General features: G+C 42.1%; 2 protein-coding genes across 2 annotated transcripts; one reads left to right on the top strand and one right to left on the bottom strand.

Moving 5' to 3' along the window:
* Positions 1 to 2,847: 2,847 nt before the first annotated feature.
* LOC139459747 (C-type lectin BfL-1-like) lies at positions 2,848 to 14,552 on the bottom strand. The gene is made up of 5 exons (XM_071241407.1): positions 14,468 to 14,552; positions 12,632 to 12,762; positions 9,455 to 9,548; positions 3,951 to 4,170; positions 2,848 to 2,915 (listed from the first exon to the last, which is right to left on the bottom strand). Exons 1-5 carry the CDS (start codon positions 14,523 to 14,525, stop codon positions 2,885 to 2,887), a joined length of 534 nt encoding a protein of 177 aa, XP_071097508.1. The 5' UTR covers positions 14,526 to 14,552; the 3' UTR covers positions 2,848 to 2,884.
* A 5,084-nt stretch (positions 14,553 to 19,636) lies between these two features.
* Positions 19,637 to 27,438, top strand: LOC139459722 (kelch-like protein 24a). The gene is made up of 2 exons (XM_071241366.1): positions 19,637 to 19,734; positions 24,902 to 27,438. Exon 2 carries the CDS (start codon positions 24,925 to 24,927, stop codon positions 26,728 to 26,730), a length of 1,806 nt encoding a protein of 601 aa, XP_071097467.1. The 5' UTR covers positions 19,637 to 19,734; positions 24,902 to 24,924; the 3' UTR covers positions 26,731 to 27,438.
* Positions 27,439 to 27,805: the final 367 nt, after the last annotated feature.

Genomic DNA, 27,805 nt, shown 5'->3' with positions numbered 1-27,805 from the left:
AACGTGATGGCGAGTCGGGTTATGCGCATGCGCAATTAGGTGCCATCTGTCACATTTGCAAGCGTTCGCTGAGAAATCAATTGTTAGAAGCTATAAAGTTAACACACTATTTCTGTCAACTACAGCGGAACAGCTAGTTTGGTTTGGTAGACAAAAGCTTGATACATCATATCGGCAACAGAATTCATTATGACGTGCTGGTCAATATCAAGGGGGAGCGAGTGATTCATTTTGGCTGCTGTCGTTATCCCTGTCGTGAGTCGGTGAGTAATCGCGTCTGAAGTTGTCTGAAATAAAGGAGGTTAATTACTTGAATCCGTTTGCCCAGTCCCGTGTTATAACTGGAATATTACTGACAGTGGCGTTTTACTCACTCACTCACTCACTCACTCACTCACTCACTCACTCGTGAAGATCCGGGTTGGAATAGGTCTTCAGCACCCCATGCTTGCCATAAAAGGCGACTATGCTTGTTGTAAGAGGCGACTAACTGGATCGGCTGGTCAGGTTCAATGACTTGGTTGATGCATGTCACCGTATCCCAATTGCGTAGATCGATGCTCATGATGTCAATCACTGGATTGTCTGGTCCAGACTCGATTATTTACAGACCGCCATTATAAAGCTGGAATATTGCTGAGTGCGACGTTAAACAACAAACAAAAACTCTCACTCACTCACTAACTCACGCAACCACCCAATCACCCCCTCACTCACTCACTAACTCACGCAACCACCCAATCACCCACTCACTTACTCACTAACTCACGCAACCACCCAATCACCCACTCACTCACTCACTCACTAACTCACGCAACCACAAAATCACCCACTCACTCACTCACTAACTCACGCAACCACCCAATCACCCACTCACCCACTCACTCACTAACTCACGCAACCACCAAATCACCCACTCACTCACTCACTAACTCACGCAACCACACAATCACCCACTCACTCACTCACTCACTAACTCACGCAACCACCCAATCACCCACTCACTTACTCACTAACTCACGCAACCACCCAATCACCCACTCACTCACTCACTAACTCACGCAACCACCCAATCACCCACTCACTTACTCACTAACTCACGCAACCACCCAATCACCCACTCACTCACACACTAACTCACGCAACCACCAAATCACCCACTCACTCACTCACAAACTCACGCAACCACTCAATCACCCACTCACTTACTCACTAACTCACGCAACCACCCAATCACCCACTCACTCACACACTAACTCACGCAACCACCCAATCACCCACTCACTCACTCACTCACAAACTCACGCAACCACTCAATCACCCACTCACTCACTCACTCACTCACTAACTCACGCAACCACCCAATCACCCACTCACTCACACACTAACTCACGCAACCACCCAATCACCCACTCACTCACACACTAACTCACGCAACCACCCAATCACCCACTCACTTACTCACTAACTCACGCAACCACCCAATCACCCACTCACTCACACACTAACTCACGCAACCACCCAATCACCCACTCACTCACTCACTCACAAACTCACGCAACCACTCAATCACCCACTCACTCACTCACTCACTAAATCACGCAACCACCCAATCACCCACTCACTCACACACTAACTCACGCAACCACCCAATCACCCACCCACTCACTCACTTACCCACTCACGCACTATATCATAGCTGGCATATTGGGGGTCGGGACGTAAAACAACATTCACTCACACAAATTTTGGCACAGCTGTCTCCCCTCCTATGATGCATATCTCTCTGTCTCTCTGCACCCCACCTCGATCACACACGTGTGGGTTATACTTGCATCATCTGAATCCAGCATCCATAGCTTATCAAAGCCAGACATCTCTGGAATCAATATGCCACGCATCCTCGTTCTGCCGGACCGCTGGGTTCCAAAATCATCGTGACAAACTGTGACAACTTCCAGTCAGAAACAGGAATAAGTGGGCCGGACATATTATTTTGTCACCTACCTTTTCAGGGCACTCCCCAAATTCCAAACAATCAAATCGTTCCAGAACAAAAGCGCATCGACGACAAGGCTGGTTTGTTTGTAATGTTTGTGCGTATACGAAACTGCCTGGAAGAGGGACCATTGACATGCAGTGTGGTAAGCCCGAACCAGATCGATACAGTGAAAGAATGGGCCGGGTGAGAAAAGGTCTTCAACAACCCATGCTTGCCGTAACAGGCGACCATGCTTGTCGTTAAAGGCGACTAACGGGATCGGGTGGTCAGGCTCGCTGACTTGGTTGATGCATGTTATCGTATCCCAATTACGTGGATCGATGCTCATGATGTTAATCACTGGTTTGTCTGGTCCTGACTCGATTATTTACAGACCACCGTCATGTAGCTGGAATATTGCTGAGTGCGGCGTTTAACAACAAACAAACAAACAAACACAAAACAGTGAAAGAGTGACCGCTATGTGTAACGAGTGAGGGATTTAACACGCTTTCAGCTGCATTGCAGTTGTACCACGACGTGTCAACATATTTGTGTGCGACTGAGCTGCTTTGAACACTGACTTGGTTGATGCATGTCATCGTATGCCATTTGCGTAGATCGATGCTCACGATCTCAATCACTTGATTGTCTGGTCCATACTCGATAATTTCCGGACCGCCGTCATATAGCTGGAATATTGCTGAGTGCGGCGTTAAACAACAAACAAACAAACAAACACTCCTTCAGCTGCGCATGGCCCCTTCATCCCACCCATCGGCCGGTTCAAATTTAACGGAAAACAACTACATAAAAATTATTGCATCATACATTTTATTCAGTTTATGTGATTAAAATGATACTTTATCGCCTGTCAAAGGGGCAGCGTTGTACATCTAGCGTCTAGTCAGTCGAATCCATCACCAACGAGGGTCTGAAACCATAATATTACATATCAAGCCCAACTCCTTCAAATTAAAAATATTGTGCTCTTTGAATGTAAAACAAATAATACGGATTGTAGAATACAAGTATTGAACTGAAATATTGTCTATATCATGCATATGTAGGTTTTTAAAGCAGGTTGTGTCTTAATGACAGTGCAGAGCATCATATTTTAACTCATCTTCCCCAGGCAAGTGAGTTAACTGACTATAAAGCACAGTTTCCACCCTTGCCGAACTAGGCTGGTATTATGGAGTTATATTTTGGCTGGACTAACGAGTCTATGCGTAGTCCAATCAAAATCGCGCACAGAAATCGAAATCCGGTTCGTAAAGTGTCATGCAGGTTTCGGTCGACTGCAGGATTTGCAAAGCATGTGCATCGCTAACTCGTTGTCAACAGATATTTTCTAAATCTTTTCATTTTTTTAATCAAGATGCTCACGTGATTTGATGCACTTCGCGATGTAAGACTCGTTTTATCTCAATATAGATCTTGATTATCGATCAGATCGTCTTGACTGTTCGCCACCGTTTTGTTTGAAGCAAATGCAAGTGATACGAGAGATGGAATCTGATTGGTCAATAGGAGAGGCATAGAAGGGACATAACTCGTAATAGCCACTGGTGGCGCTACGATCGAGCCCAGGAATTCCAGCCTATAGCTAGTTCGGCAAGGGTGGGAACTGGACTTTTAAAGTCAGTTAACTCTCTTGTCTCGGGAAGATGTTGGCAGACGTATTGGAAAAAAAACATAAGTTCGTATTTTCTTAAATTCAGGAGTATGTTGACATTTCATTCAATGCAAAAATGTAAAACTAAACATTGAAACATGTCAGAGAAATGTTGTCATGTCTAAAAAATAATAACTCTAAAGAGTAACATCATCACTAGTGGCGGTCTGAAGCAATTCCCTCTATGTGATGGTATTGGTCCACAACTTACATTGTTTGTTAAACCCTATGCAAAATGGTACTATGGTTTTCGCGTTAGGGGAGATCCAGGGTGTTGTCTCCTTGGCTTACCCTGCCTCGCAGATGAAGGGATGGAGTGCCGTACAGTCACTGGCCCCCCACAGAGACGTGGCCCCCATGAGCAGGGCACAGTTCAGCCCCCTGTTGACGGGGGGCTGTGTGTGTTGGTACCAGTGGGTGAAGGACATGTTCTGCCGGGCGGTCATCCACTGCCACTGACCCCTACTGGACAGGTCACTTCCCCCGATCCACAGCCTCTCGGTCTTCAAGCCTGGTGGGTATACAACAGGTGCATACAGATGTTACAATGAGGTGAGGTGAGGTGAGGTGAGGTGAGGTGAGGTGAGGTGAGGTGAAATGGGATTTGATTCCCAAAGTGTACTAGGTGTGTCCCACGGCGACTAACTCAAAACATGTAAGACAAAGACTTAATGGCGTATCACGATGTTTCAGGTGAGGTGAGGTGAAATGGGGTTTAACGTCGCGGCCAAGATTATTGCACTTGTGTGTGTTTGTGTGGCTGCTTGTACTAGTCCGGACTGATGCCGATATTTAGTGATAGCTCACTGAGATACCATAGAAAGTCCACTCGTTTGGTAAAAAAATGGTTTCTTCCGAGAATGAGAGAACGAAGCTGTGGGGATAAAAGGGTCTAGGATATTAATCGTAAAAATGGAGATAAACTACCCTGGATAATCGAGGATACCAGACGAAATTTACATTGACCTGTGTATCATGCTGTATCAACTGAGGAGGTGAAAGCGCCTTGTCTGGTGTCGTGGAGTGATTTTAGTAATGCTTCAGATAATGAAGGACGACTGTTGTGGTCCGGATGTTTTTATGGTCCAAAGTCTGCACATAAATCATTGAGTTGAAACGTGATCATGTACATCACCATTGAAGATATGATTGTTACTATGCGTATATGTTCTTTTAATGTGTCTTCGGTCTCAGGCCAATATCGACGTCTCAATAATGAGCTTGAACTGATGGGCAAAAAGAAATTAGAGCTTGTTTGTTTTTTATGTAATTGAAAACTGGTTTTAAATTTGATTACGTGTAATGTTCTGAACCCTCATAAAACTTCTCCCTGTCTCTCTGTTTTCGTTCCGCCGTCGTATGACAGCTGTACCGCGTCAGACAAGAAACAAACACTTGCTTTTTTCATGCACATTGTGTGAGTTGCGGGTACTACCGGTAGGGCAGGATTGTGTGGGTTGCGGATATTACCTGTAGGGCAGGATTGTGTGGTTTGCGGGTACTACCGGTAGGGCAGGATTGTGTGAGTTGCGGGTACGACCGGTAGGGCAGGATTGTGTGAGTTGCGGGTACTACCGGTAGGGCTGGATTGTGTGAGTTGCGGGTACTACCGGTACGTCAGGATTGTGTGAGTTGCGGGTACTACGGGTAGGACAGGATTGTGTGAGTTGCGGGTACTACGGGTAGGGCAGGATTGTGTGAGTTGCGGGTACTACGGGTAGGGCAGGATTGTGTGAGTTGCGGGTGCTACCGGTAGGACAGGATTGTGTGAGTTGCGGGTACTACCGGTAGGGCAGGATTGTGTGAGTTGCGGGTACTACCGGTAGGGCAGGATTGTGTGAGTTGCGGGTACTTCCGGTAGGGCAGGATTGTGTGAGTTGCGGGTACTACCGGTAGGGCAGGATTGTGTGAGTTGCGGGTACTTCCGGTAGGGCAGGATTGTGTGAGTTGCGGGTACTACCGGTAGGGCAGGTGTACTCAACCTTTCCCATTTCACATATCCCATTTCAACATATGTTGCCTTTTACGCCCAATGGAATCTGTTTCGGCAGAGAATGACTGTTTTCTCACGTTGACGTGTTATATTAACACTGACCTGTCGTAGTCGTAGCGCTAGAGTGGCTTTGTGGAAGGGACCATGGGCGGCTTCTTGAGCATATACAGGCCTTTCATTGACTGACAGATATACTGATGGTTCGCCTAATGTACCACTAAATCCTTGTCTTAAAGATTAACCACAATCCCCAGGGAGTTGAGAATGATAACTAGAATGCAAACGGATCCACTGCTCGGGGAACAAAGAAACCACATTTGAACAGATACGAGAACTGGATAAGAGCGGAATATAAAATAACATAACATAACATAACATAACATAACATAACATAACATAACATAACATAACATAACATAACATAACATAACATAACATAACATGTAATGTAATGTAATGTAATGTAATGTAATGTAATGTAATGTAATGTAATGTAATAAATATAATATAATGGACTTTCTTTATAATTCCCTTAATTATGTCAAATCATTTGATTTTTCAACTTTGTATACCATGATCCCAACCGAGAAACTTGGTCAGCGGGGCATCTGTCACTCAACGTGGTGACCATTGATATCGTTGCATCCATATCTGCAACATTTCAGGGCAATTTGTCACTCAACGTGGTGACCATTGATATCGTTGCATCCATATCTGCAACATTTCAGGGCAATTTGTCACTCAACGTGGTGACCATTGATATAGTTGCATCCATATCTGCAACATTTCAGGGCAATTTGTCACTCAACGTGGTGACCATTGATATCACTGCATCTATATCTGCAAAATGTCAGGGCAATTTGTCACTCAACGTGGTGACCGTTGATATCGTTGCATCTATATCTGCAACATTTCAGGGCAATCTATCACTCAACGTGGTGACCATTGATATCACTGCATCTATATCTGCACCATTTCAGGGCAATTTGTCACTCAACGTGGTGACCATTGATATCACTGCATCTTTATCTGCAAAATGTCAGGGCAATTTGTCACTCAACGTGGTGACCATTGATATCGTTGCATCCATATCTGCAACATTTCAGGGCAATTTGTCACTCAACGTGGTGACCATTGATATCACTGCATCTATATCTGCAACATTTCAGGGCAATTTGTCACTCAACGTGGTGACCATTGATATCGTTGCATCCATATCTGCAACATTTCAGGGCAATTTGTCACTCAACGTGGTGACCATTGATATCGTTGCATCCATATCTGCAACATTTCAGGGCAATTTGTCACTCAACGTGGTGACCATTGATATCGTTGCATCTATATCTGCAACATTTCAGGGCAATTTGTCACTAAACGTGGTGACCATTGATATCGTTGCATCTATATCTGCAACATGTCAGGGCAATTTGTCACAAATGAAAGCAATATCATCTGAAGTTAAATGATACAATATGTGAAATACTGGGCAATGGTAACATCCATGACATTAAGGTTAAATGATACAATATGTGAAATACTGGGCAATGGTAACATCCATGACATTAAGGTTAAATGATACAATATGTGAAATACTGGACAGTGGTAACATCCATGACATTAAGGTTAAATGATACAATATGTGAAATACTGGGCAATGGTAACATCCATGACATTAAGGTTAAATGATACAATATGTGAAATACTGGGCAGTGGTAACATCCATGACATTAAAGTTAAATGATGCAATATGTGAAATACTGGACAATGGTATCATCCATGACATTAAAGTTAAATGATGCAATATTTGAAATACTGGACAATGGTAACATCCATGACATTAAGGTTAAATGATACAATATGTGAAATACTGGACAATGGTAACATCCATGACATTAAGGTTAAATGATACAATATGTGAAATACTGGACAATGGTAACATCCATGACATTAAGGTTAAATGATACAATATGTGAAATACTGGAAATGGTAACATCCATGACATTAAGGTTAAATGATGCAATGCGTGAAATACTGGACAATGGTAACATCCATGACATTAAGGTTAAATGATACAATGTGTGAAATACTGGACAATGGTAACATCCATGACATTAAGGTTAAATGATACAATATGTGAAATACTGGACAATGGTAACATCCATGACATTAAGGTTAAATGATACAATATGTGAAATACTGGACAATGGTAACATCCATGACATTAAGGTTAAATGATACAATATGTGAAATACTGGACAGTGGTAACATCCATGACATTAAGGTTAAATGATACAATATGTGAAATACTGGACAATGGTAACATCCATGACTTTAAGGTTAAATGATACAATATGTGAAATACTGGACAATGGTAACATCCATGACATTAAGGTTAAATGATACAATATGTGAAATACTGGACAATGGTAACATCCATGACATTAAGGTTAAATGATACAATATGTGAAATACTGGACAATGGTAACATCCATGACATTAAGGTTAAATGATACAATATGTGAAATACTGGACAATGGTAACATCCATGACATTAAGGTTAAATGATACAATATGTGAAATACTGGACAATGGTAACATCCATGACATTAAGGTTAAATGATACAATATGTGATATACTGGACAATGGTAACATCCATGACTTTAAGGTTAAATGATACAATATGTGAAATACTGGACAATGCTAACATCCATGACATTAAGGTTAAATGATACAATGTGTGAAATACTGGGCAGTGGTAACATCCATGACATTAAGGTTAAATGATACAATATGTGAAATACTGGACAATGGTAACATCCATGACATTAAGGTTAAATGATACAATATGTGAAATACTGGACAATGGTAACATCCATGACATTAAGGTTAAATGATACAATATGTGAAATACTGGACAATGGTAACATCCATGACATTAAGGTTAAATGATACAATGTGTGAAATACTGGACAATGGTAACATCCATGACATTAAGGTTAAATGATACAATATGTGAAATACTGGACAATGGTAACATCCATGACATTAAGGTTAAATGATACAATATGTGAAATACTGGACAATGGTAACATCCATGACATTAAGGTTAAATGATACAATATGTAAAATACTGGACAATGGTAACATCCATGACATTAAGGTTAAATGATACAATATGTGAAATACTGGACAATGGTAACATCCATGACATTAAGGCAAGAAGAAGGCATCCCCATGGGCGCCAACTGTGCTCCTATCGTTTCTGACATGTTTCTTTACGAATAGTAATAGGAATTTCTTCTCGGGTTGCCAAGAGAATTTGTCCAAGACGTAAACTCTAGGTATATCGATGATATATCGTGATATGTCGTGACATATCGTGATATATCGTTCAACTGTCAAACAGCCAATACCCTTCCGCTGATTTACCCACCTGAACTCGAAATAATAGAGACCAATGAGACCGCTTCATATGTTTCATATTTAGATGTGAGCTCAAAGATTTAGAGTGACAAAATATCCACGGAGAGGATGACAAGAGGGATGATTATTAACTTTCCCTTTATGTGGAGAAATATTCCAACAGCTCAGATACAGGGCCGGTCAGTATATTCACCTCTGTGTTTAGCCCCTTAACGCCGAGCGCCAGACAGGGTAACAACAAGTACCATGGGGAGATATTCCAGCAGCTCGGGTACAAGGCTAGTCAGTATGTTCACCTGTTTGTTTAGCCCCTTAATGCCGAGCGCCAGACAGGGTAACAACAAGCACCTCGGGTACAAGGCTAGTCAGTATATTCACCTGTGTGTTTAGTGCGCAGCAACCTCTCCAACTCCATCTGTTCCCCGCGAGAGTTGATGTCGACAAGGTGAGCCCTCATCGCGCCGCAGTGCATCTGCATAAAGAGATAGGTGTACTGTAAATCGTGGAATTAACGCGAGCATGACACATCCTATGCGATGATGTGAATGCGTCTTGCTCGCATTACTGAACTGACACATTATTCGATATATTCTATGATTTGTAATACTTCCTAAAGTTACATAAAGTATGTTCATTACCACTTCATAATATACATTAATATATTTTGTATCTGTGTATATGGATGTATTGAACGGATACGTGTGTTGTATTGTACAGATACGTGCTATTTTTTTTAATGAAAGTGAAATATATATATATATATATATATATATATATATATATATATATATATATATATATATATATATATATATATATATATATGTGTGTTATTTCATTGTTTCAGGGGGCGGTGAGGTAGCCTAGTGGTTAAAGCGTTCGCCGAAGGCCCGGGTTCGTTTCCCCACATGGGTACATTGAAAGAAGCCTATTTCTGGTGTCCCCCGCCGTGATATTGCAGTAATATTGCTAAAAGCGGCGTAAAACCAAACTCACACACTCACTCATTATTTAAGACTGACCTACGTACACGCGTACCTACAATATATAAATAAACGTCATCAGCCTCACCCCCACAGCTGTTTGTGATTATTTAGATAGTATATCGGCTACTACTATCGGCCACCACAAGCACCGTTACACTGACATACTGGTACACACTAGGTTTGGTTCTAACAGTTGTGTAGATTAAGTAAAGCATCAAGCTATTAAGACGTCAACGCCAGAGAATGAGACGTCAGATTCCTCTGGGCGTAAGCTGCAAAATGGTGGTGACAGTTATAGGAATGGATCACTGAGAACCTGTGACGACACCAGGTGTTCGTGTAAAGGGTAAAGTGAGTGAGTGAGTTGGGTTTAACGCCGCTTTTAACAGTATTCCATATCACGGCGTGTCAGCTTAATGTGGGAGGAAAGCCCGAAGTCATGCAGGTCTCAGACGTTTACCACTTCGGTGAAACCCACGAGCACGGGTATAGTGCTGACAAACCTAGAAACATAATTGGGGAGAACCGGGATTCGAACCCACAATTATAGGTTTCTGGCGTGCCCAAGCGACGCAACTCTGCACAGCGAATCGCGGTGCCTTAGACGACTGGGCCAACCGTGCCCCCGAAGCTTGTCCTGGCCTGCCGGTGGCACCCGCCACTCACGGAATTTGAATGAAAAGTATGTGTCTGGTGCCCTACGACGCAGAGCAGAACGCCCGCCATTTGACGGCGGCCTGCACGCAATCGTACTCAGTGCTTGTGCTATGTGTCCACCTCGGTGTGGTCCCAGGTTCTTTACAATTGAAATTGGGGCACGGGAGGACCAGTCGTCTAAGTCGTCCCTTGGGCACGCCAGAAACCTATGATTGTGGGTTCGAATCCCGGTTCGCCCCGATTATGTTTCAAGGTTTGTCAGCACCATACCCGAAGTGGTAAACGTCTGAGACCTGCATCACTTCGGGCTTTCCTCCCACATTAAGCTGACACTCCGTGATATAACTGGAATACTGTTAAAAGCGGCGTTAAACCCAACTCACTCACTCACTCACTCACTCACTCACTACAATTGAAACAGGTATAAACTTTTGACAAACACAACAGTCTCCACGTGCATACCTGCACATAAAAACACATCACCTGCACATAGAGCACGAACAATCCTGTACATAAAACATATTACTCGTATACATGTACATACATGCCCCTCCACATAAAAGACATATACTCTTTCACATATAACAAGTATACGCCTGTAGATGAAATTATATATTAGCATACATACCAACATACATACCAGCATATCAGCACACATATCAATATACATACCAGTATAAAAGCATGCATGCCAACATTCAAGACGTTAAAAGATGGCACTTGTTGTTACACTGCCTGGCATTAAGTGGCTAAAACAAGGACTGGTCGACGCAGAGTCAGTATACTATGTCTGAGTGGGATATTGCTGTTAAACTGGTATCTCAGTGGGCTAGCACTATAAAATCGGCATCAGTCCGAACTAGTACAAGCAGCCACACACACGCAGGCACGCGACGTTAAATCCCAGCATATACCAGCATATCAGCATACATACCAACATTCATACAAGCATATTAGCATACATACCAACATTCATACCAGCATATCAGCATAGATACCAACATTCATACCAGCATATCAGCATACATACCAACATTCATACCAGCATATCAGCATACATACCAACATTCATACCAGCATATCGGCATACATACCAACATTCATACCAGCATATCGGCATACATACCAACATTCATACCAGCATATCGGCATACATACCAACATTCATACCAGCATATCGGCATACATACCAACATTCATACCAGCATATCAGCATACATACCAACATTCATACCAGCATATCAGCATACATACCAACATTCATACCAGCATATCAGCATACATACCAACATTCATACCAGCATATCGGCATACATACCAACATTCATACCAGCATATTGGCATACATACCAACATTCATACCAGCATATCGGCATACATACCAACATTCATACCAGCATATCAGCATACATACCAACATTCATACCAGCATATCGGCATACATACCAACATTCACGCATACATAGAAAATACAAACCAGAATACCAGCCTACATACCAGCAGTCTTACCAGCTTGTATCCCCTGCACAAACTTCCATATAACATGTGATTGCCATCAATACAGTACACCTACAGATATAGGTGTATGGACTCTTACAGATACATAGGTACACCTACAGATACATCTAGAAGTACACCCGCTTATACACCCACAGACCACCACCCCAACCCCCCTACACCCTCACCCCCCTAAGGGATTCTGGGTTAGAATTGGTCCCTAGCAACCGACACCGTCATACGATGCGACTTAATGGATCGGGTGTTTAGGCCCGTATCCCAAAGGGGTGGATTGTTGCTCGTAATATCAATCACTGGTTTGTCAGGTCCAGACACTACTATTTACAGGTCATCGTCGTATCTGTAAATTTTTACGGCGTTAAACAAACGTCCACCAAACAACGTGTACACCTACCAGAGCGTTGATCCAGTTGACCTTGAGCAGGACGACCTTGTAACACATGAACGTGCCCGACTCCCAGTCCGGGGGACACATGACAGTGGACCTCTTCCCCCTGTCCCTCCCTCCGTCAGCGCTGTTATGATCTGTGAAGAGACACGGGGGGTTCTTATTGGATCTGTCCGGGAGACCGTGATGGGCTATGTTGGATAACACACTCCCACAGGGTGGTGTCACAGGCTACAATCCTCCAAGCTGTCTCATGCTATCAGTTGAGACTCTTGAATTATCATAATTTATATGAGAAAATTAAGATCATACCTCGTCTTCCTTGCGTCCCTTAACATGTCTACATATACTATATATATATATATATATTACCAAATTACCGACCCGTGAAGATCTGGGTAGAATAGGTCTTCGGCAGCCCATGCTTGTCGTAAAAGGTGACTATGCTTGTGTTAGGGGCGACTAACGAGATTGCGTGGTAAGGCTCGCTGACTTGGTTGATGCATGTCATCGTATCCCAATTGCGTGGATCGATGCTCATGATGTCAATCACTGAATTGTCTGGTCCAGACTCGATTATTTACAGGCAGCCGTCATATAGCTGGAATATTGCTGAGTGCGGCGTTAAAAACATTTTTCTGTCAGGAAATATATCTTAATCAACGTATATCTTAAAATCAATATAAATATTCTTCAACTATAAGCAATGAAAACAAACAAAACAAAATTACCGCTTTTGAAGACTTATTTGAAACGCATTACTCTTTTCACAGAACCGCTGTAGACCAAGTCATCTGAGGTTGAGATGTATCCTTTCGACGTGACAGGAATTATGTTCGAGGTTCGGAATCCCAGATCGAATTTGTTTCGAGGTCTGTCCGCATCATACCCGTGGCTTTACCAAAATTAGTAAACGTCTGAGATCTGCATCTATCTGGGCTTTCCTTCCATATCAAGCTGACTTGCTATTTAACAGAGGTAGTGTTCAAAGCGATATAAAACCAAACGCACTCATTCACACGTGAAGATCCCGCTTAGAATAGATCTTCAGCAACCGTAACAGGCGGCTAAGCTTGTATCAGAGGCAGTTGGCAGGGTATATAGGTTTTAACAGGGAGTCTATATATTTTAACAGGGAGTGTATATACGTTTTATATCTTCCCTTAATTAAGTAAGTTGATTATATCTATTTAAATAAACAAAGTGCTTCCAATACAAATTATAACAGCAGCATGGGGTATCATTACCATGGCCAGCAGCACAGAGTCATGTGCGGGTCAGCGGGTTGTAATTAATGCCAGAGAATGGCCGGTTGGCCACTGAAGCTGAACTTTGTGGATGAGGTGCGGGATACTGCAGGCTGACCATGTATGTAACGTAACACGATACATTGCAGTCTGACAGTGAGAGTTAAAGATAGTACGCTTTCTGTGAGTGGGACTTGACCCTCGGACAGCGGCTAGGCAGGTTGGCACTCTTACGCCTCAGAGATCCTGCTTGGCCATACTACTATGAAGTTATATAGACATATTAAGATCACGAATAAACGTTGTGGACCCACAGACGGACTTGTGTGTTGTCATAAGAGAAATATCCGGTAGAGCACCAACGTCTACCTAGGATACTTGAGAGGCGACTAACGGGATCGGGTGGTCAGGCTTGATGAATCTCTATTCGATGATAGAGATAATCGATGATCTCTATCACTAAATTGTCTGGTCATGACTCGATTATTTACAGGCCGCCGTCCTATAGCTGGAATATTGCTGAGAGCGGCGTTAAACAACAAACAAACAAACAAACAAACAAACAACCTCTCACTCACTCATGCAGTCTACGTACCTCGGCTCGCCGTGACGGCAAGTAGTCCACACAAGACGACCAGGGACGTTCGAGGCATCGTGATTCAAGACTCTCCCAGCAGGACTATCCCTTGAAATGAATAGTTCAAAGCCGAGATCTGTGTGGCAATCATTGCCCTATTGTTAATCAAAATTGTAACTTTGTATGAAGTTACTGCATTTTGGTGCTTTATTATTGGCGTTTCAATGAAATGAACCGAAGTAATAAGATGGGCGGAAAGGCGACTGGCGAAAAACATCCTTTCATAAAACGTTTATTGCCCGAGAACCGTCATTAACAAAACAATATGTTTGAATATAGCTTTCATTTAACACCTTAAGCAGTTTGGATGCAATGATAGGAATTGATTTACACTACAATGTGTATTTGAGGTTAACCCTTTCATTACTGGGCTGTTTTCGTTACATTTATTCGTTTCTATTTCGGTCAGCATACATTGATCAAATATCTTTGGCATGAGAAAAGAGACATCGCTCAAACATCTTTATCACGACGCATCAATGACGCATCGGTCAAATATTTTTGACACGAGTAAAGATGCATAAGTAAAATATATTTGTCGCCAACAAAGATGCATCGGTGAAATATTTTTGTCACGAGCAAAGTAACGTTTTTCACTACACGCCTTGTTATTCGTGGAACTAGAATAGTTCGGCTTTGCTCTAAGACAGACCGGGGACTCGTGAAAGTTCTTTGTTAGGATTAAACGGAACTGTTACCGAGAACAATAAAGCTGGGATTAGCCGCTCCCGTTGTTCTCGCAGCTGTACCTTTATATTCCAATAAAATAATCATTCTATCTATTACTAAGTGGAGGGGGGTAGCCTCGTGGTTAAAGCGTTCGCTCGTCACACTGAAGAGGTGGGAGTGAAATGGGGTTTAATGTCGCCCCCAAGATTATATAGCGACGTGCATGCACGTGTGTGTGGCTGCTTGTACTCGTCCGGACTAATGCCGATTTCTTAGTGCTAGCCCACTGAGATGCCATGCCACAGTTTAACATGAATATTCCACTCAGACACAGTATACTGACTCCGAGTCGACCAGTCCTGGTTTTAGCTCCTTAATGCCGAGCACCAGGCAGGGTAACAACAAGTACAATCTTTTAACATCTTTGGGTATGACGCGGCCGGGAATCGAACCCCAGACCTTCCGTTCTCCGGGCGGACGCTCTACTACTAGACCACGGAGGAGGCCTCACACCGAAGAGCCACGTTTGAATGCCTACACGGGTACAATGTGTGAATCCCAGTTCAGGTTTATCCCGTCGTGATATTGCAGGAATATCGCTAAAAGCGGTGTAGAACCATACTCACTCACTCACTAACACACTATTACTGGATAATCTGCTGTCATGCCATGCCAGATTAACTATAGTAATATGAAATTTGTTTCTTTGTTGATTAACGTCGCACTCAGCAATATTCCAGCTATTCCAGTTTCGTCCTTTGTGAGTATGCATCATCTGAAAAAGACGGACACTGTTTTAAGGATGTGGGGACAAGGGTGACCCGGTCATTTAAGGTGCTACATAGCGCTGTGCAGAGTTGCGTCTCTTGGGTACGCCAGAAACCTATGATTGTAGATTCGATACCGCCCCGCCCCGAATATGTTTCTATGTTTGTCATCACCATACCCGTGCAAGTGGGTATAAGTAACGCGGTAAACGTCCAAGAAAAGCATCACTTCGGGCGTTCCTCTCGCATTAAACTGACACGCCGTGATACAACTGTAATACTGTTTAAAATGGCGTTAAACATAATTTATTCACTCACTTTAAAGGATGTTAACGCACAGATTTGTTCAACTCATTGCAACGCTTTTAATCGTGGCGGCATCGTTCCCTGCTAACTCGTCTACCCGGAGAACAGTCATACCAAACGTCGATAAAAGATGGCATTTGATGTTTCCCTGCCTGGTGATATGGGGATGAAACAAGGACGGTCCGGCTCGGGGTCAAAACATGTCTGAGTGCTGTTAAAACTGCCGGATGGTATGTCAATGAGCATGCAGACAAACCGTCATTTGTACGGACTAGTACACACACGCGCGCACGCACGCACGCACGCACACACACACACACACGCACACACTATAAGTGTGTGGGACCGCCTCCGTGGTCTAGTGGTAGATGGTACCCGTTGTTACCCTGTCTGGCGCTCGGCATTAAGGGGGTAAAACGAGGACTGGTCGGCTCGGAGTCAGTATACTGTGTCTGAGTGGGTATTCATGTTAAACTGCGGCATGGTATCTCAGTGTGCTAGCACTATAAATCTGCATCAGTCCAGACTAGTACAAGCAGCCACACACACACACACACATACATACACGTGCATGCACGTCGCTATATAAGAGCAATAATCTTGGACGCGACGTTAAACCCAATTTCACCTCACCTCACCTCACCTCACCTCACCTCACCTCACCTCACCTCACCTACTATGAGTGTAATAAACGGAGTCGGACTGTAGAGCATCGTGTTTGCTGCTATAAAGACAATGGATCACTCGGCACTGGTAGCGGAGCATCCTCCTACCCAGAGTTAAATGCTAAATGCAATATTAATTCTTATACAATTTATTCACCATCCCAAATACTCACTCACGTAATAACCTCTATTTATCACTATAAAATCGATAATTCTTTCGTGTCGGATTTTTTTATGTCTGCCCGATTAACACCATGGTGTGAGAAAATACGCACTAAATAGATCGTTTGGCTTTTCTCAGCAAATAACAATTTCATCCCGTCTCATAAAACATTTGACATTCTCACTCATGGCATAAATAAGAAAATGCACCTTTCTCAGCGCACTCTATGTTATTTGTACTTATTTGTACAATTATTGTCAGTACTTCTCACTGAGGTTAATGTTTCTCACGTCATGTTGCGGAGCTAGCTCACGCCAGTTGTGCCATTGTTTTCATTGTTTAGGGAGCAGCCCAAAGCGTCAACGCACTGTCGCTAATATTTACAAATGACACATTCATTGGTCTTGGTGAGTGAGTATGGTTTTACGCCGGTTTTAGCAATATTCCAGCAATATCACTGCGAGGGACATGACGCACCATCGTGGAGGTAGTATAAGGGTTAGGATGAGCGCCTTGTGTCGTCCGTGTTCCTTCCAACTGATGTTCGTGTTCAGGACGAGGCTCTGGTGCCGTTTGGACGAATCTAGTGCTGTCAAGTTTTCCCAACTCGGCACGGACCCCGACAGGTACTAAAAGCATTGTGTGAGTGAGTATGGTTTTTACGCCGTTTTTATCGATATTCCTGCAATATTACGGCGGATAAACCAACACTGAGATTCACACAGTGCAGCCATGTGGGGAATCGAACTGAGTCTTTGGCGTGACGAGCGAACGTTTAACCACTAGACAACCCCAGCGCCCCTTTATGTCGCCTCAGACGGTACTATATAATATCGCGTCGTTTCCACAATACATTAACTGAACTTGTGTCTCCGCTTGTGTTCCGGACACCAACTCTTCTTACATTAATAAAGGGGCAGTCGGGTAGCCTAGTGGTTAAAGCGTTCGCTCGTCACGCCGAAGACCCGGGTTTGAATCCCGACATGGGTACAATGAGTGAAGCCCATTTCTGGTGTCCCCCGCCGTGATATTGCTGGAATATTGCTAAAAGTGGCGTAAAACCATACTCACTCACTCACTCACTCACTCACTTACAGTAAGAAAAGACTCAATGAACTTTGGAAATGTGCGTCATAGAAACTCATTTGCACGAAAATCCTCAATGTGTGATGAGATATTGGCTGCACAGGACCGGGAATATTTTATGTGCGCATCATTCATTATTGTTTCCCACAACAAGGCCACTACTGGAAATGACGCACACTAGACACATCCTATCTTTACAATGAGATTATGTTAAGTTAACTATATTATATCCAAAACAATAACTGTACTGGCGCTTAGACAGCTCTCAGAGATTACTTCTACATGGTTTTATTTCTTAAAATGTTATTTAATTCAAATATTATTTTTTTATTTTTAAAAATTCGCATAATACAATACTGCTCACGGATGTATTAGACACTTATCTTTGGTAATCAATAAAATAAAAAATTGGGGTAGGGGGGAGGGGGGCACAGTTTTACAACATTTCAAACACGGTAAATTCATTTCACACCCAAGTCTTCACTGAACAGAAATTACATAAAATAAAACAACTCGTATTTCTTTTATATTCTCGGGGCCTAGTGGTTAAAGCGTTAGCTCGTCACGCCGAAGACCCGGGTTCGATTCCCGACATGAGTACAGTGTGTGAAGCCCATTTCTGGTGTCCCCCGCCGTGATATTGCTGGAATATTGCTAAAAGCGGCGTAAAACCATACTCACTCACTCACTCACTCATTTTATATTATCAGTTTATTTCTAGTGCCACGAGCATGATGCGTAGGGTGTGAACACTGCACAGCATACAATAAATATGCAATATCACTTTATTAAAACAATGTATAATGTTTGTTTGTTGTTTAACGCCGCACTCAGCAATATTCCAGCTATATGACGGCGGTCTGTAATTAGTCGAGTGGGTACGGGTTATCCAACAGTTGGGTACGAGTCATCCAGTTTATGAGGTACGAGTGGGTACGGGTTATCCAACATATGTGTACGCGTCCGCCAAGATCGTCTGGGTGTACGGATGCCCGTGGGGACGGATTGTCCAGTTCCCGGAGATGACATGCCTCTTCCTGACGCGTACGGGACTAGGTTACAGGCAGCCTTTGTCAGTCGCGGCAGATAGATCGATCAAGCAGTTAATGATTGCTCTTAATACAGGGACGATGTCTCAATTCACGCGGGTCACTAACAAAGTCAAAACATCGACCAGTAATGGTCAGCAGGAAGGATGGTTCCCCAACCCATTAAAACCTCCTTCCTCTACAAATATATATACGAACAGTACCAAACAGTACAATAGTACCTCCGTGAAATTGATTTAAAAAAGCGATTAAGCTGTAACAATCACCAGTTAATGCAACCTCCATTAGTCCAATAATAAAAATACGCCTGAGATGCCAGTAGATTGTGGACAGACACTTCGAGAAAGGCATTGTATTATCAAGGATGCCTTTTCCGTTTCCTTTTGATTGTAACTTTTTACTTACCCAACCCCGGAAGTAACTTGCACCACGGTTAACCAGGATCGATCAAACAGTGCGAAACTACGTTTGTTTTTGTGAATTGTATAGATTGGAGATACATTGACTTGTTCTGCTTATGGTAAGTTTATCACACACATGAAGATGTGGGTTATGGGAACTGTTATTTTTCCTTAAAATTCATATCCACCAAGTCCACGCTTTGTCACGTCACATTTGTCAGAATGCCGTGTGGGTCAAGAGCGATAGGCCTGTAACAACGGGTTAATTATAACAGTATGTGTTGTGCGTGATTATTGTACCGCGACAATAGGGAGGATTGTTGGACTTGCTACATTGGCCAGCTGCGAGTTATTTATTCACCGAATTTTACCGAGTTATTGGGTCATTGACATAAGCCGATCTGTTGTCATACTCCTCGAGAATGAAAAATGGCCCCCAAACAAAATTACCCTTATATGTTTTCTTGAATATTACCCAATTCATCTGGGGGAATATGTGTCCCATATGTTTTGAAATGATGACTGCTTTTTATTAGATCTAATCCCTATCCCTATTTATATTAATGTTGGTATTCCACGTAAATCATTGTTATGGCTACTGCTCTGTTTTTACTTTCCGGCATCACCTGGTTTCTGGATAACTGGGTTTCACTCAGTCGTAACATTCTAAGAAGATCTGAATCTTACTTTGCATGGACCAGTGTGCACGTCAGATTTTCAGTGATATGTTTATGCCCCTTGCTCCCAAACTATTTAAGTACACCAAATATTTCAATTATGAATGTGAACCTGTTCTTTAAAACATGTCAAGTTTATTGCCTCGGCTGCTGTTTCTGTTTAAGGATGCAGCAACAGTGAGAAAATTGATCCACTTCATGTTTGTATGTTCATAGCTTTTGACAAAATACATTTTCAATTTGAGCATATATTGTTAAATATCCTATTTTCGAACAACACTTAATTTTGAACAAAAGTATTTAATAGTGATTTGTCGCTTGATAAAATGTTCGAATATAGGGTATGTCAGGATATTGGTGTACTGAGATAAATCATTTTGGAACTAGGGATCAGTGTATTAAACTGCCCAATTAATCTTACCAGACCAGTGCACGACTGAAGCAACTGGTCCAGGTGTGGTCTGAAGCCTGAGTCTAGTAAAATCCTGATTGGTCTAGTAACATGAGCTAATAAAATAAAACACCACATGATAACGCTAACATTTACTGAAAATGATGCTAAGAGCCGTGTTTGGACAGGTGTACGAGAAAATATGGCAACAAAAATCTGAGTATAGCTCACAGTCTCTGTATATTGTTTTGTACCCAGGGTATATTTCTATGGTAAACCAACCGAGAGTTAACCTATCAGCCATGCCTATCAGTCTCGTCTGACAGAGTCAACATGGTCAAGGTCAAACACACATCTTACAGAGAAACTCATCTTAACGGTGATGTATGCAGTATACGCCCAGGACAAACTGGGAGAAAATGTAATGTTGCTCAAAGTCAGAAATGTCTTGAATAATGTTGTGTTTTTATAATTCATTCAATGCAAAAATGTTAAACTAAACATTAAAGTTTTTTCTTCTTGTGTATGGAGCCTGTTGTCAGGGAAATACTAGCCATCTCAATATTTATAGTAACAATTCTTGGCAAATTTTTATTTCCAGCTTGAGGATTTTTCCTGAAATTTGCTTCCAACTCAGGGCCAAATATCAGTCACTGAGCAGGTCTAGATGAATCCCTGGAAGTTTCTGGATATCATATCAAACTATCGATGCACAGTAATTTCTCCATGGCCTGGTGCCAGTTCATCAGTGTTCTGATAATGGTGTATACAATGGTATATATGAGGGAGTGGCCACTTGCCTCATTGCAGTTGTGTTGGATGTACGCTATGTGTCACATCCAGAGGGCTGCAGATCAGATTCATCTCTGTTGATGCCAGGAAAGGTAAGAATTGTCTTTAATTACTTTGAACATTCTGTCAAAACTGAGATGTTGTTTTCACCATGGTCAGATCAGATGGAAAACAGACAGGAGATTTTATTTACATCTTGATCATTAGTTCATAAATAGATAATTAGCCAAGTGTTTTTCCATATTGTAAAAATATTATTAGGAATATAACTTGTATATGCCAACTTTTGGTGCGCACAATACATAATTTTTGTACTCCCCACCTGAAAGGGCTGTTGTTCTTCCGAGGACATTTTTTTGTGCAAACCTGTAACTTGAAGACTACCTCATAGATTCTTTTCAAACTTGGTGAACACTTTCTATACAGGTAGGAGAGGTGCAGTGCCAAGTTTGTTTTACAATATTTGGATTTTCTGAATAAATACAGCTAGTTTTCATTTTTTGGACTTTTTTACTCAATCATTTGTGTGACCTTTAACCATGATAACTGAAAATTATCACATTTAGGAAACAGTTTCTATACTAATAGGGGTGATAGGAGATGTGCAGTGCAAAGTTTAATTTCAATATGTGTATTTTCTGAAAAGATATGATTTATTTCATGTTTTGAACAAGTATATTTTTTACTTAAAATCGGTGTGACCTATAACTTAAAACAAATTCATTCATTCTTTTCCAATTGTGGGTACAGTTTTATACCTATAGGAGAGGTACAGTGCATAGTTTGATTTCAAGAAGTGGATTTTCTGAGAAAATATTGCTTTTTCTCATGTACTTGAAAATATGTTGGAGTCGAGGTCTGGGGTAATATTAGTGAGCCCTGCTCACTTTTTCCCTTGTTTATTCTTGATATGATATTCACGTTGCAGAAACACACGAGAGCAATAATCAATGATAATCTCTTAATTATGTCATTGTTAACAACATGGTTAAACTCCTTTCCAAAATGATTCAGCTTCAATTTTTCACCACCTTGATTTGTAAATTTCAATTTGTACCAATAAAACTCACCATGCTGACACAGAACAGAAATATTTCTTCATTGGTACTCCCTTGCCAGCGCTCAGAAACAACTACCGGTAGATGTAGGAAGCCTCCCAAACTAAAAATAATGCCGACCCGTGGAGATCCGGGGTAGAATAGGTCTTCAGCAACCCATGCTTCCCGTAAAAGGCGACTATGCTTGTCGTAAGAGGTGACTAACAGGATCGGGTGGTCAGACTCGCTGACATGGTGGATTGATGCTCATGATGTCAATCACTGGATTGTCTGGTCAAGACTCGATTATTTACAGACCGCTGTCATATATCTGGAATATTGCTGAGTTTGGCGTTAAACAACAAACAAACATTTGTTTTATTGCTTACATCATCGTTTGAAAAGCGTATCGCAGTACACCTGTAACACCATTCAGTCCTGATGTTTACCTCAGCACTTCAGATATGGCTGAAACTTGGGCTCATCTACAAAAGACATGTAAAGATACAATGCAGTGATGCTGTATGCTATCCTAATGCCTATGTTTTGCTAATGACGCCTCTATCTTCCATTTCAGATGCCCAGGAAAGCCAGGAAGTAATCTCTTTGAAAGAGACAAAGCTTTGTCTTGCACAGCATAAGAACTGGGGCTGGCTAAAAAGATAGATAATGAGAATTATCGTCAATAGGAAGAAATATTAACGGTTATCAAGATGAAATTTTTGTCATCGATAAAAACTATTGTGATGAAATAAAGTTTATATTGACCAAAATAAAGTTTATATTGACCGAAACAGCTGTGTTATTGTCACTAATTGTCAAAGACGGAAAGCAACCGTTTTTCTTATATCTCAAATGTCCACAAGGTATTTCCATGCATAAATGTGTCGCTGCTCAATCTGTTGATTTCTTTCAGGACTTTCTTGCATATTTGCTAAAAGTTACTTCTCTGATATTTATCGATAATTGATCGATATATAGTTAGCGATTATCGATCTCTATTATCTATATCGATAGCCAGCACTATTATGAACATATGTATATGTCAAGAAATGATATTCATACACATACCGGTGAAGATCCGGGGTAGAATAGGTCTTCAGCAACCCATGCTTGCCATAAAAGGCAACTATGCTTGTTGTAAGAGGCGACTAACCATGCTAACAGGATCGAGTGGTCAGACTCACTGAGCTGGTTGATGCATGTTATCGTATCACAATTGCGTGGATCGATGCTCATGATGTCAATCACTGGATTGTCTGGTCCAGACTCAATTATTTACAGACTTCTGTCATATAGCTGTAATATTGCTGAGTGCGGCGTTAAACAACAAACAAACATAAAAAATCACAGTATGACAAATACGAACCTGGTCACAGTTAATTTTGCACTTGAGCATATTTCAAGCATCTGAAATGTTTGGAGACACTTCACATATCAGTTTACTGATTTAACAACCAAAGCCAAATGGAAAAATCAGAAAATACTTTTAAAAAATAGTTTCAATTTGTTTTAGGGCTTCCTGAAAATTAAAGACATGAAACATGACAGTTACTTTTTAAATAATCGATCAAACTAACGGCGGCTTTTCTGTGATCCCATGAATACCTATTATGAGGACACCACATGAACACCTAATTATGAGGACACCTTGTAAGAACACCTTATTAGAACACTGTGAACACCTAATGAGAACCATTTTGTTTTTAATTAAACAATTACCAATTAGTTTGAATTTAAAACAATTACCATTTAGTTTGTAGTTAAGACATGACCATTTGGTTTGTAATTAAAACAATTACTATTTAGTTTGTAATTAGAATAATTACCATTTAGTTTATAATTAGAATAATTAAAAAGTGCTTTGTATTTAAGACAATTAGCTTTTAGTTTTTATTAAAACAATTACCTCTTAGTTTGTAATTAAAACAATGACCATTTAGTTTTTTGTACTAAACCAACATTCTCTATGTTCAGGGCTAGCATTTCGGTAAACCCACACTAACCCTGGATCCATTTCCGTGGTTCCCGCAAATTCATCATCGAAAAACTGACTGGCATGCAAGAGAAAACCCTCCATGGGCCCAAAAATGTTTTGGATGGAAAGGAAATCTTCATGTCCATTAAAACTGGTGGTGTTTCTGGTTTTTAGATAATAAGAGTTACCTCCCTTACCCTTATGTCAACATTTGATTGGTCAGTAAATTGTTAATCAAGGGTGGGTGATTTGCGATCACTAGAAGCACAGGATAGGATCCAGGGATTAGTGGAGGTTTATGGAAATGCTAGCTCTGGAGATAAAGAGGATGCTAAACCAACAGACCAAACAGCTTTATGTTTTTTGCTTCTACGTATTTTTATCATGTCTCAACCCCAATGACTGTTTCAGCCATACTGCCACTGTGAGACAAGATGGGCTTCCCTGAAGACGAGCACACAAAGACTATCAGGCGAGGACTTAGCGGCCTACTCAATAACGAGAAATTTTCGGATGTCATCGTTACAGTTGCAGGCCGAGAGTTCAAATGCCACAAATTCATTTTGTCTCTGTTCTCGTGTTACTTCGAGGCAATGTTCACATCAGGGATGCGAGAAAGTATTGAGAATCGTGTGAATCTACCGGATGTGAACGCCGATGTGTTCTACAGGATCCTTCTGTTCATGTACCAGTGTGAGGACATCGTGGACATGGACACGGCCCAGGACGTCCTCCTGGTGGCGTCCCGTCTCCAGATCAAGTGTCTCCAGGACTACTGTGAGAAGTTCCTGTCTAAGAAGATCGGAGTCAACAACTGCATCTCCCTCTGGAGGATGTCCAAGATGCATAACTTCCAGAAAATGAACACCACAGCGTTCGAAACCATTTGTCGATCATTCCAGGAACTTGTGTCGTCTGAGTCCTTTAATGACTTGACGCCCGATGAACTGAAGATCATCATTGAAAGTGACCAGCTCATCATTTGTGGAGAAGAGGCTGTGGCTGATGCTGTGTTGAGCTGGGTCGAGGCGGACCACGGCAACAACAAATGGCGGAAAACTCAGCTCTCGTATTTGTTGGAGGTTGTGCGTTTGCCCTTGACGACCCCTGAGTACCTTCGACACAAAGTTGAGCAGAATGATCTCGTCCGGAAGAGTAAGGAAGCTCAAGATCTTGTCGAAGAAGCGAAGAATTTCCAGATGATGCCTGCACGACGACAAGATTTTAGCAGTCCCAGGACGACACCGCGGAAGTCTGCCGATACGGAAGAGGTTGTGTTTATCATAGGTGGTGCAACAGATCGTGCAAACGAGAACCAGACAAGTGTCTACTGTTATAGTTTTACTTGTGACGAGTGGTACAGTTTGACTAACCTGCCGTGTGATATCGGGAAAGGTTCCGCAGCCTGTGTGCACGGATCAAGCCTCTTTCTCACTGGTGGATCCAAAAATGTGAAAGTGATGTACCGATACGAGAAAAGTCGTTGGATAAAGGGAGAGGCCATGCCACACGGCCGGTGGCATCATGTCACTGTCGCCGTGGGCGACCGCTTGTACAATATCGGAGGAATGAAAGACTCGCTTGACTCTGAAAGTGATCTTGTGGCTTGTATAGATGAATACCACATCTCGGGGGAGAGATGGCATCAGGCCGGTACTCTCGCAGTCCCCGTACACCAAGCAGGAATGGCCGTCCTTCACGAAAAGATCTTCTGTTTTGGGGGGCTGGACAAAGATGGCAACTTCAGCAGTGCGATTCAGTACTTCGATGTGTCCAAGAAAACCGCTTGTCAGGTTGGTTACCTCCCCTCTCCTCTCAGTGAACACTTAAAGGCTGTGACTATCGATGATGATGTGTACGTCATATCCAGCCAATCTGAGGGCCTACAGCTGTTCAAACTGGACAATAGCAGCATGGACGTGTGTAATCTGGTACACGTCAACCTCATCCAGACTATCAACCTCCCCGAGCTCACTCACTTCAGTGTGTTTCAACACGAGGGCAACTTGTACTTAGTGGGGGGGTACGAGGAGGGAGAGGGGACGAGCACCAGTGACGATAACAGAACAATGTCGGATTCAATACATATCATCCGCTTTCCGGACTCAGCCAACGCTGGCTACACCCTTGACTCAATGCCGATGCCCTCAAAGAAGGCGGAAGTGGCACTGGCGAAGATGCATCTCAGTAAAAAATACCTCAAGAGTCGTATCAGTGTCACCCGGGACAAACAGATATAGACTGGGGCAGTGACTACCTACACAATGGCAATCTATGTTGAACACTCATGTTTTGATGTATCAAGTGCTACTTTGTCACCTTTTGTACAAGATGATCCAATAATAATGTCTATGTTTTATTGTTGTTTAAATAATGCATCCTCTGTATCTCCAGGGCGGTGGGGTAGCTTAGTGGTTCAAGCGAAGCTAAAAGCCTGGGTTCGATTCCCCAGATGGGTACAATCTGTGAAGCCTATTTCTGGTGTCTCCCGCTGTAATATTGCTGGAATATTGCTAAAACCATACTCACTCAATCCAGGGCTCATATTTCGGTAAACCCACTACCCATAGACCCATCCCTGTGGTTCTTGCGATCTCAAATTACCCGCTCTTGATTTCCTTCAGCCAATTTGATAGCTACACCACAAGGTCTAACGTACCAATCCAAATCAGTTACAAACCATCCTCAATGTTGAGTTGGCGATATCAACAACATAGCAGCCAATCACTGATTACGATAGTGGTTGTGAAATTCAACGTTGACGAACTGACTGGTACGCAAAAAAAAGACCTAAAACACTTTTTGAAGGAAAGGATGTCTTCATGTCAATCAAAACTGGCGGTGGCTTTGGTTTCTAGGCAATATGAGTTACCTCCCTTACCAATTTTCTTTTTCCTGATCTTGACGTTTGATTGGTGGGTAAAATGTTAATGCAATCTCATTAAAATCAGACCTCAGTTCTCGCAACCGCTAAACAAAGATCTGAGGACATCCCATTACGGGTCATGTCAGAACGACCTTTCATACGGCCATTCAAAGCATCGCTTACCAGATTATGAAAGTGACAGTCGGAATGTGATTTCTGATCATGCAGCCTCGAAAACTTTAACTCTGAATGATAGTTGCGGGTTTAACGACTGTATCCATACAATCTAGACCATCTATTAGCCATTCCAGGAATTTTCTTTTGTTCAGGTTTCAAATTTGTTATCGAGAATTTGTCAAAATATGTTTCAAAGCGTAGTCGCCAATTTGAAATTAGTGCCATAAAGCACGAGAAAGCTGCCTTCTGATTGGTCATTCCATTGGTCGGTC

This window comes from Haliotis cracherodii, unplaced genomic scaffold, assembly GCF_022045235.1.
Source record: "Haliotis cracherodii isolate W230 unplaced genomic scaffold, xgHalCrac1.p SCAF_13, whole genome shotgun sequence".
NCBI classification, from domain to species: domain Eukaryota; kingdom Metazoa; phylum Mollusca; class Gastropoda; order Lepetellida; family Haliotidae; genus Haliotis; species Haliotis cracherodii.
Note: the sequence above shows the minus strand (reverse complement) of the source record. Positions and strands in the feature narration are given on the sequence as shown.

Coding starts and splice junctions, on each gene's coding strand:
- LOC139459747 (XM_071241407.1), bottom strand. CDS start 14,525: ATGCCTCGAACGTCCCTGGTCGTCTTGTGTGGACTACTTGCCGTCACG. Junction 9,549..12,631: donor TCAACTGGATCAACGCTCTG/GTAGGTGTACAC, acceptor CTCTTTATGCAG/ATGCACTGCGGCGCGATGAG. Junction 4,171..9,454: donor GCTGCGCACTAAACACACAG/GTGAATATACTG, acceptor TATACCCACCAG/GCTTGAAGACCGAGAGGCTG.
- LOC139459722 (XM_071241366.1), top strand. CDS start 24,925: ATGGGCTTCCCTGAAGACGAGCACACAAAGACTATCAGGCGAGGACTT.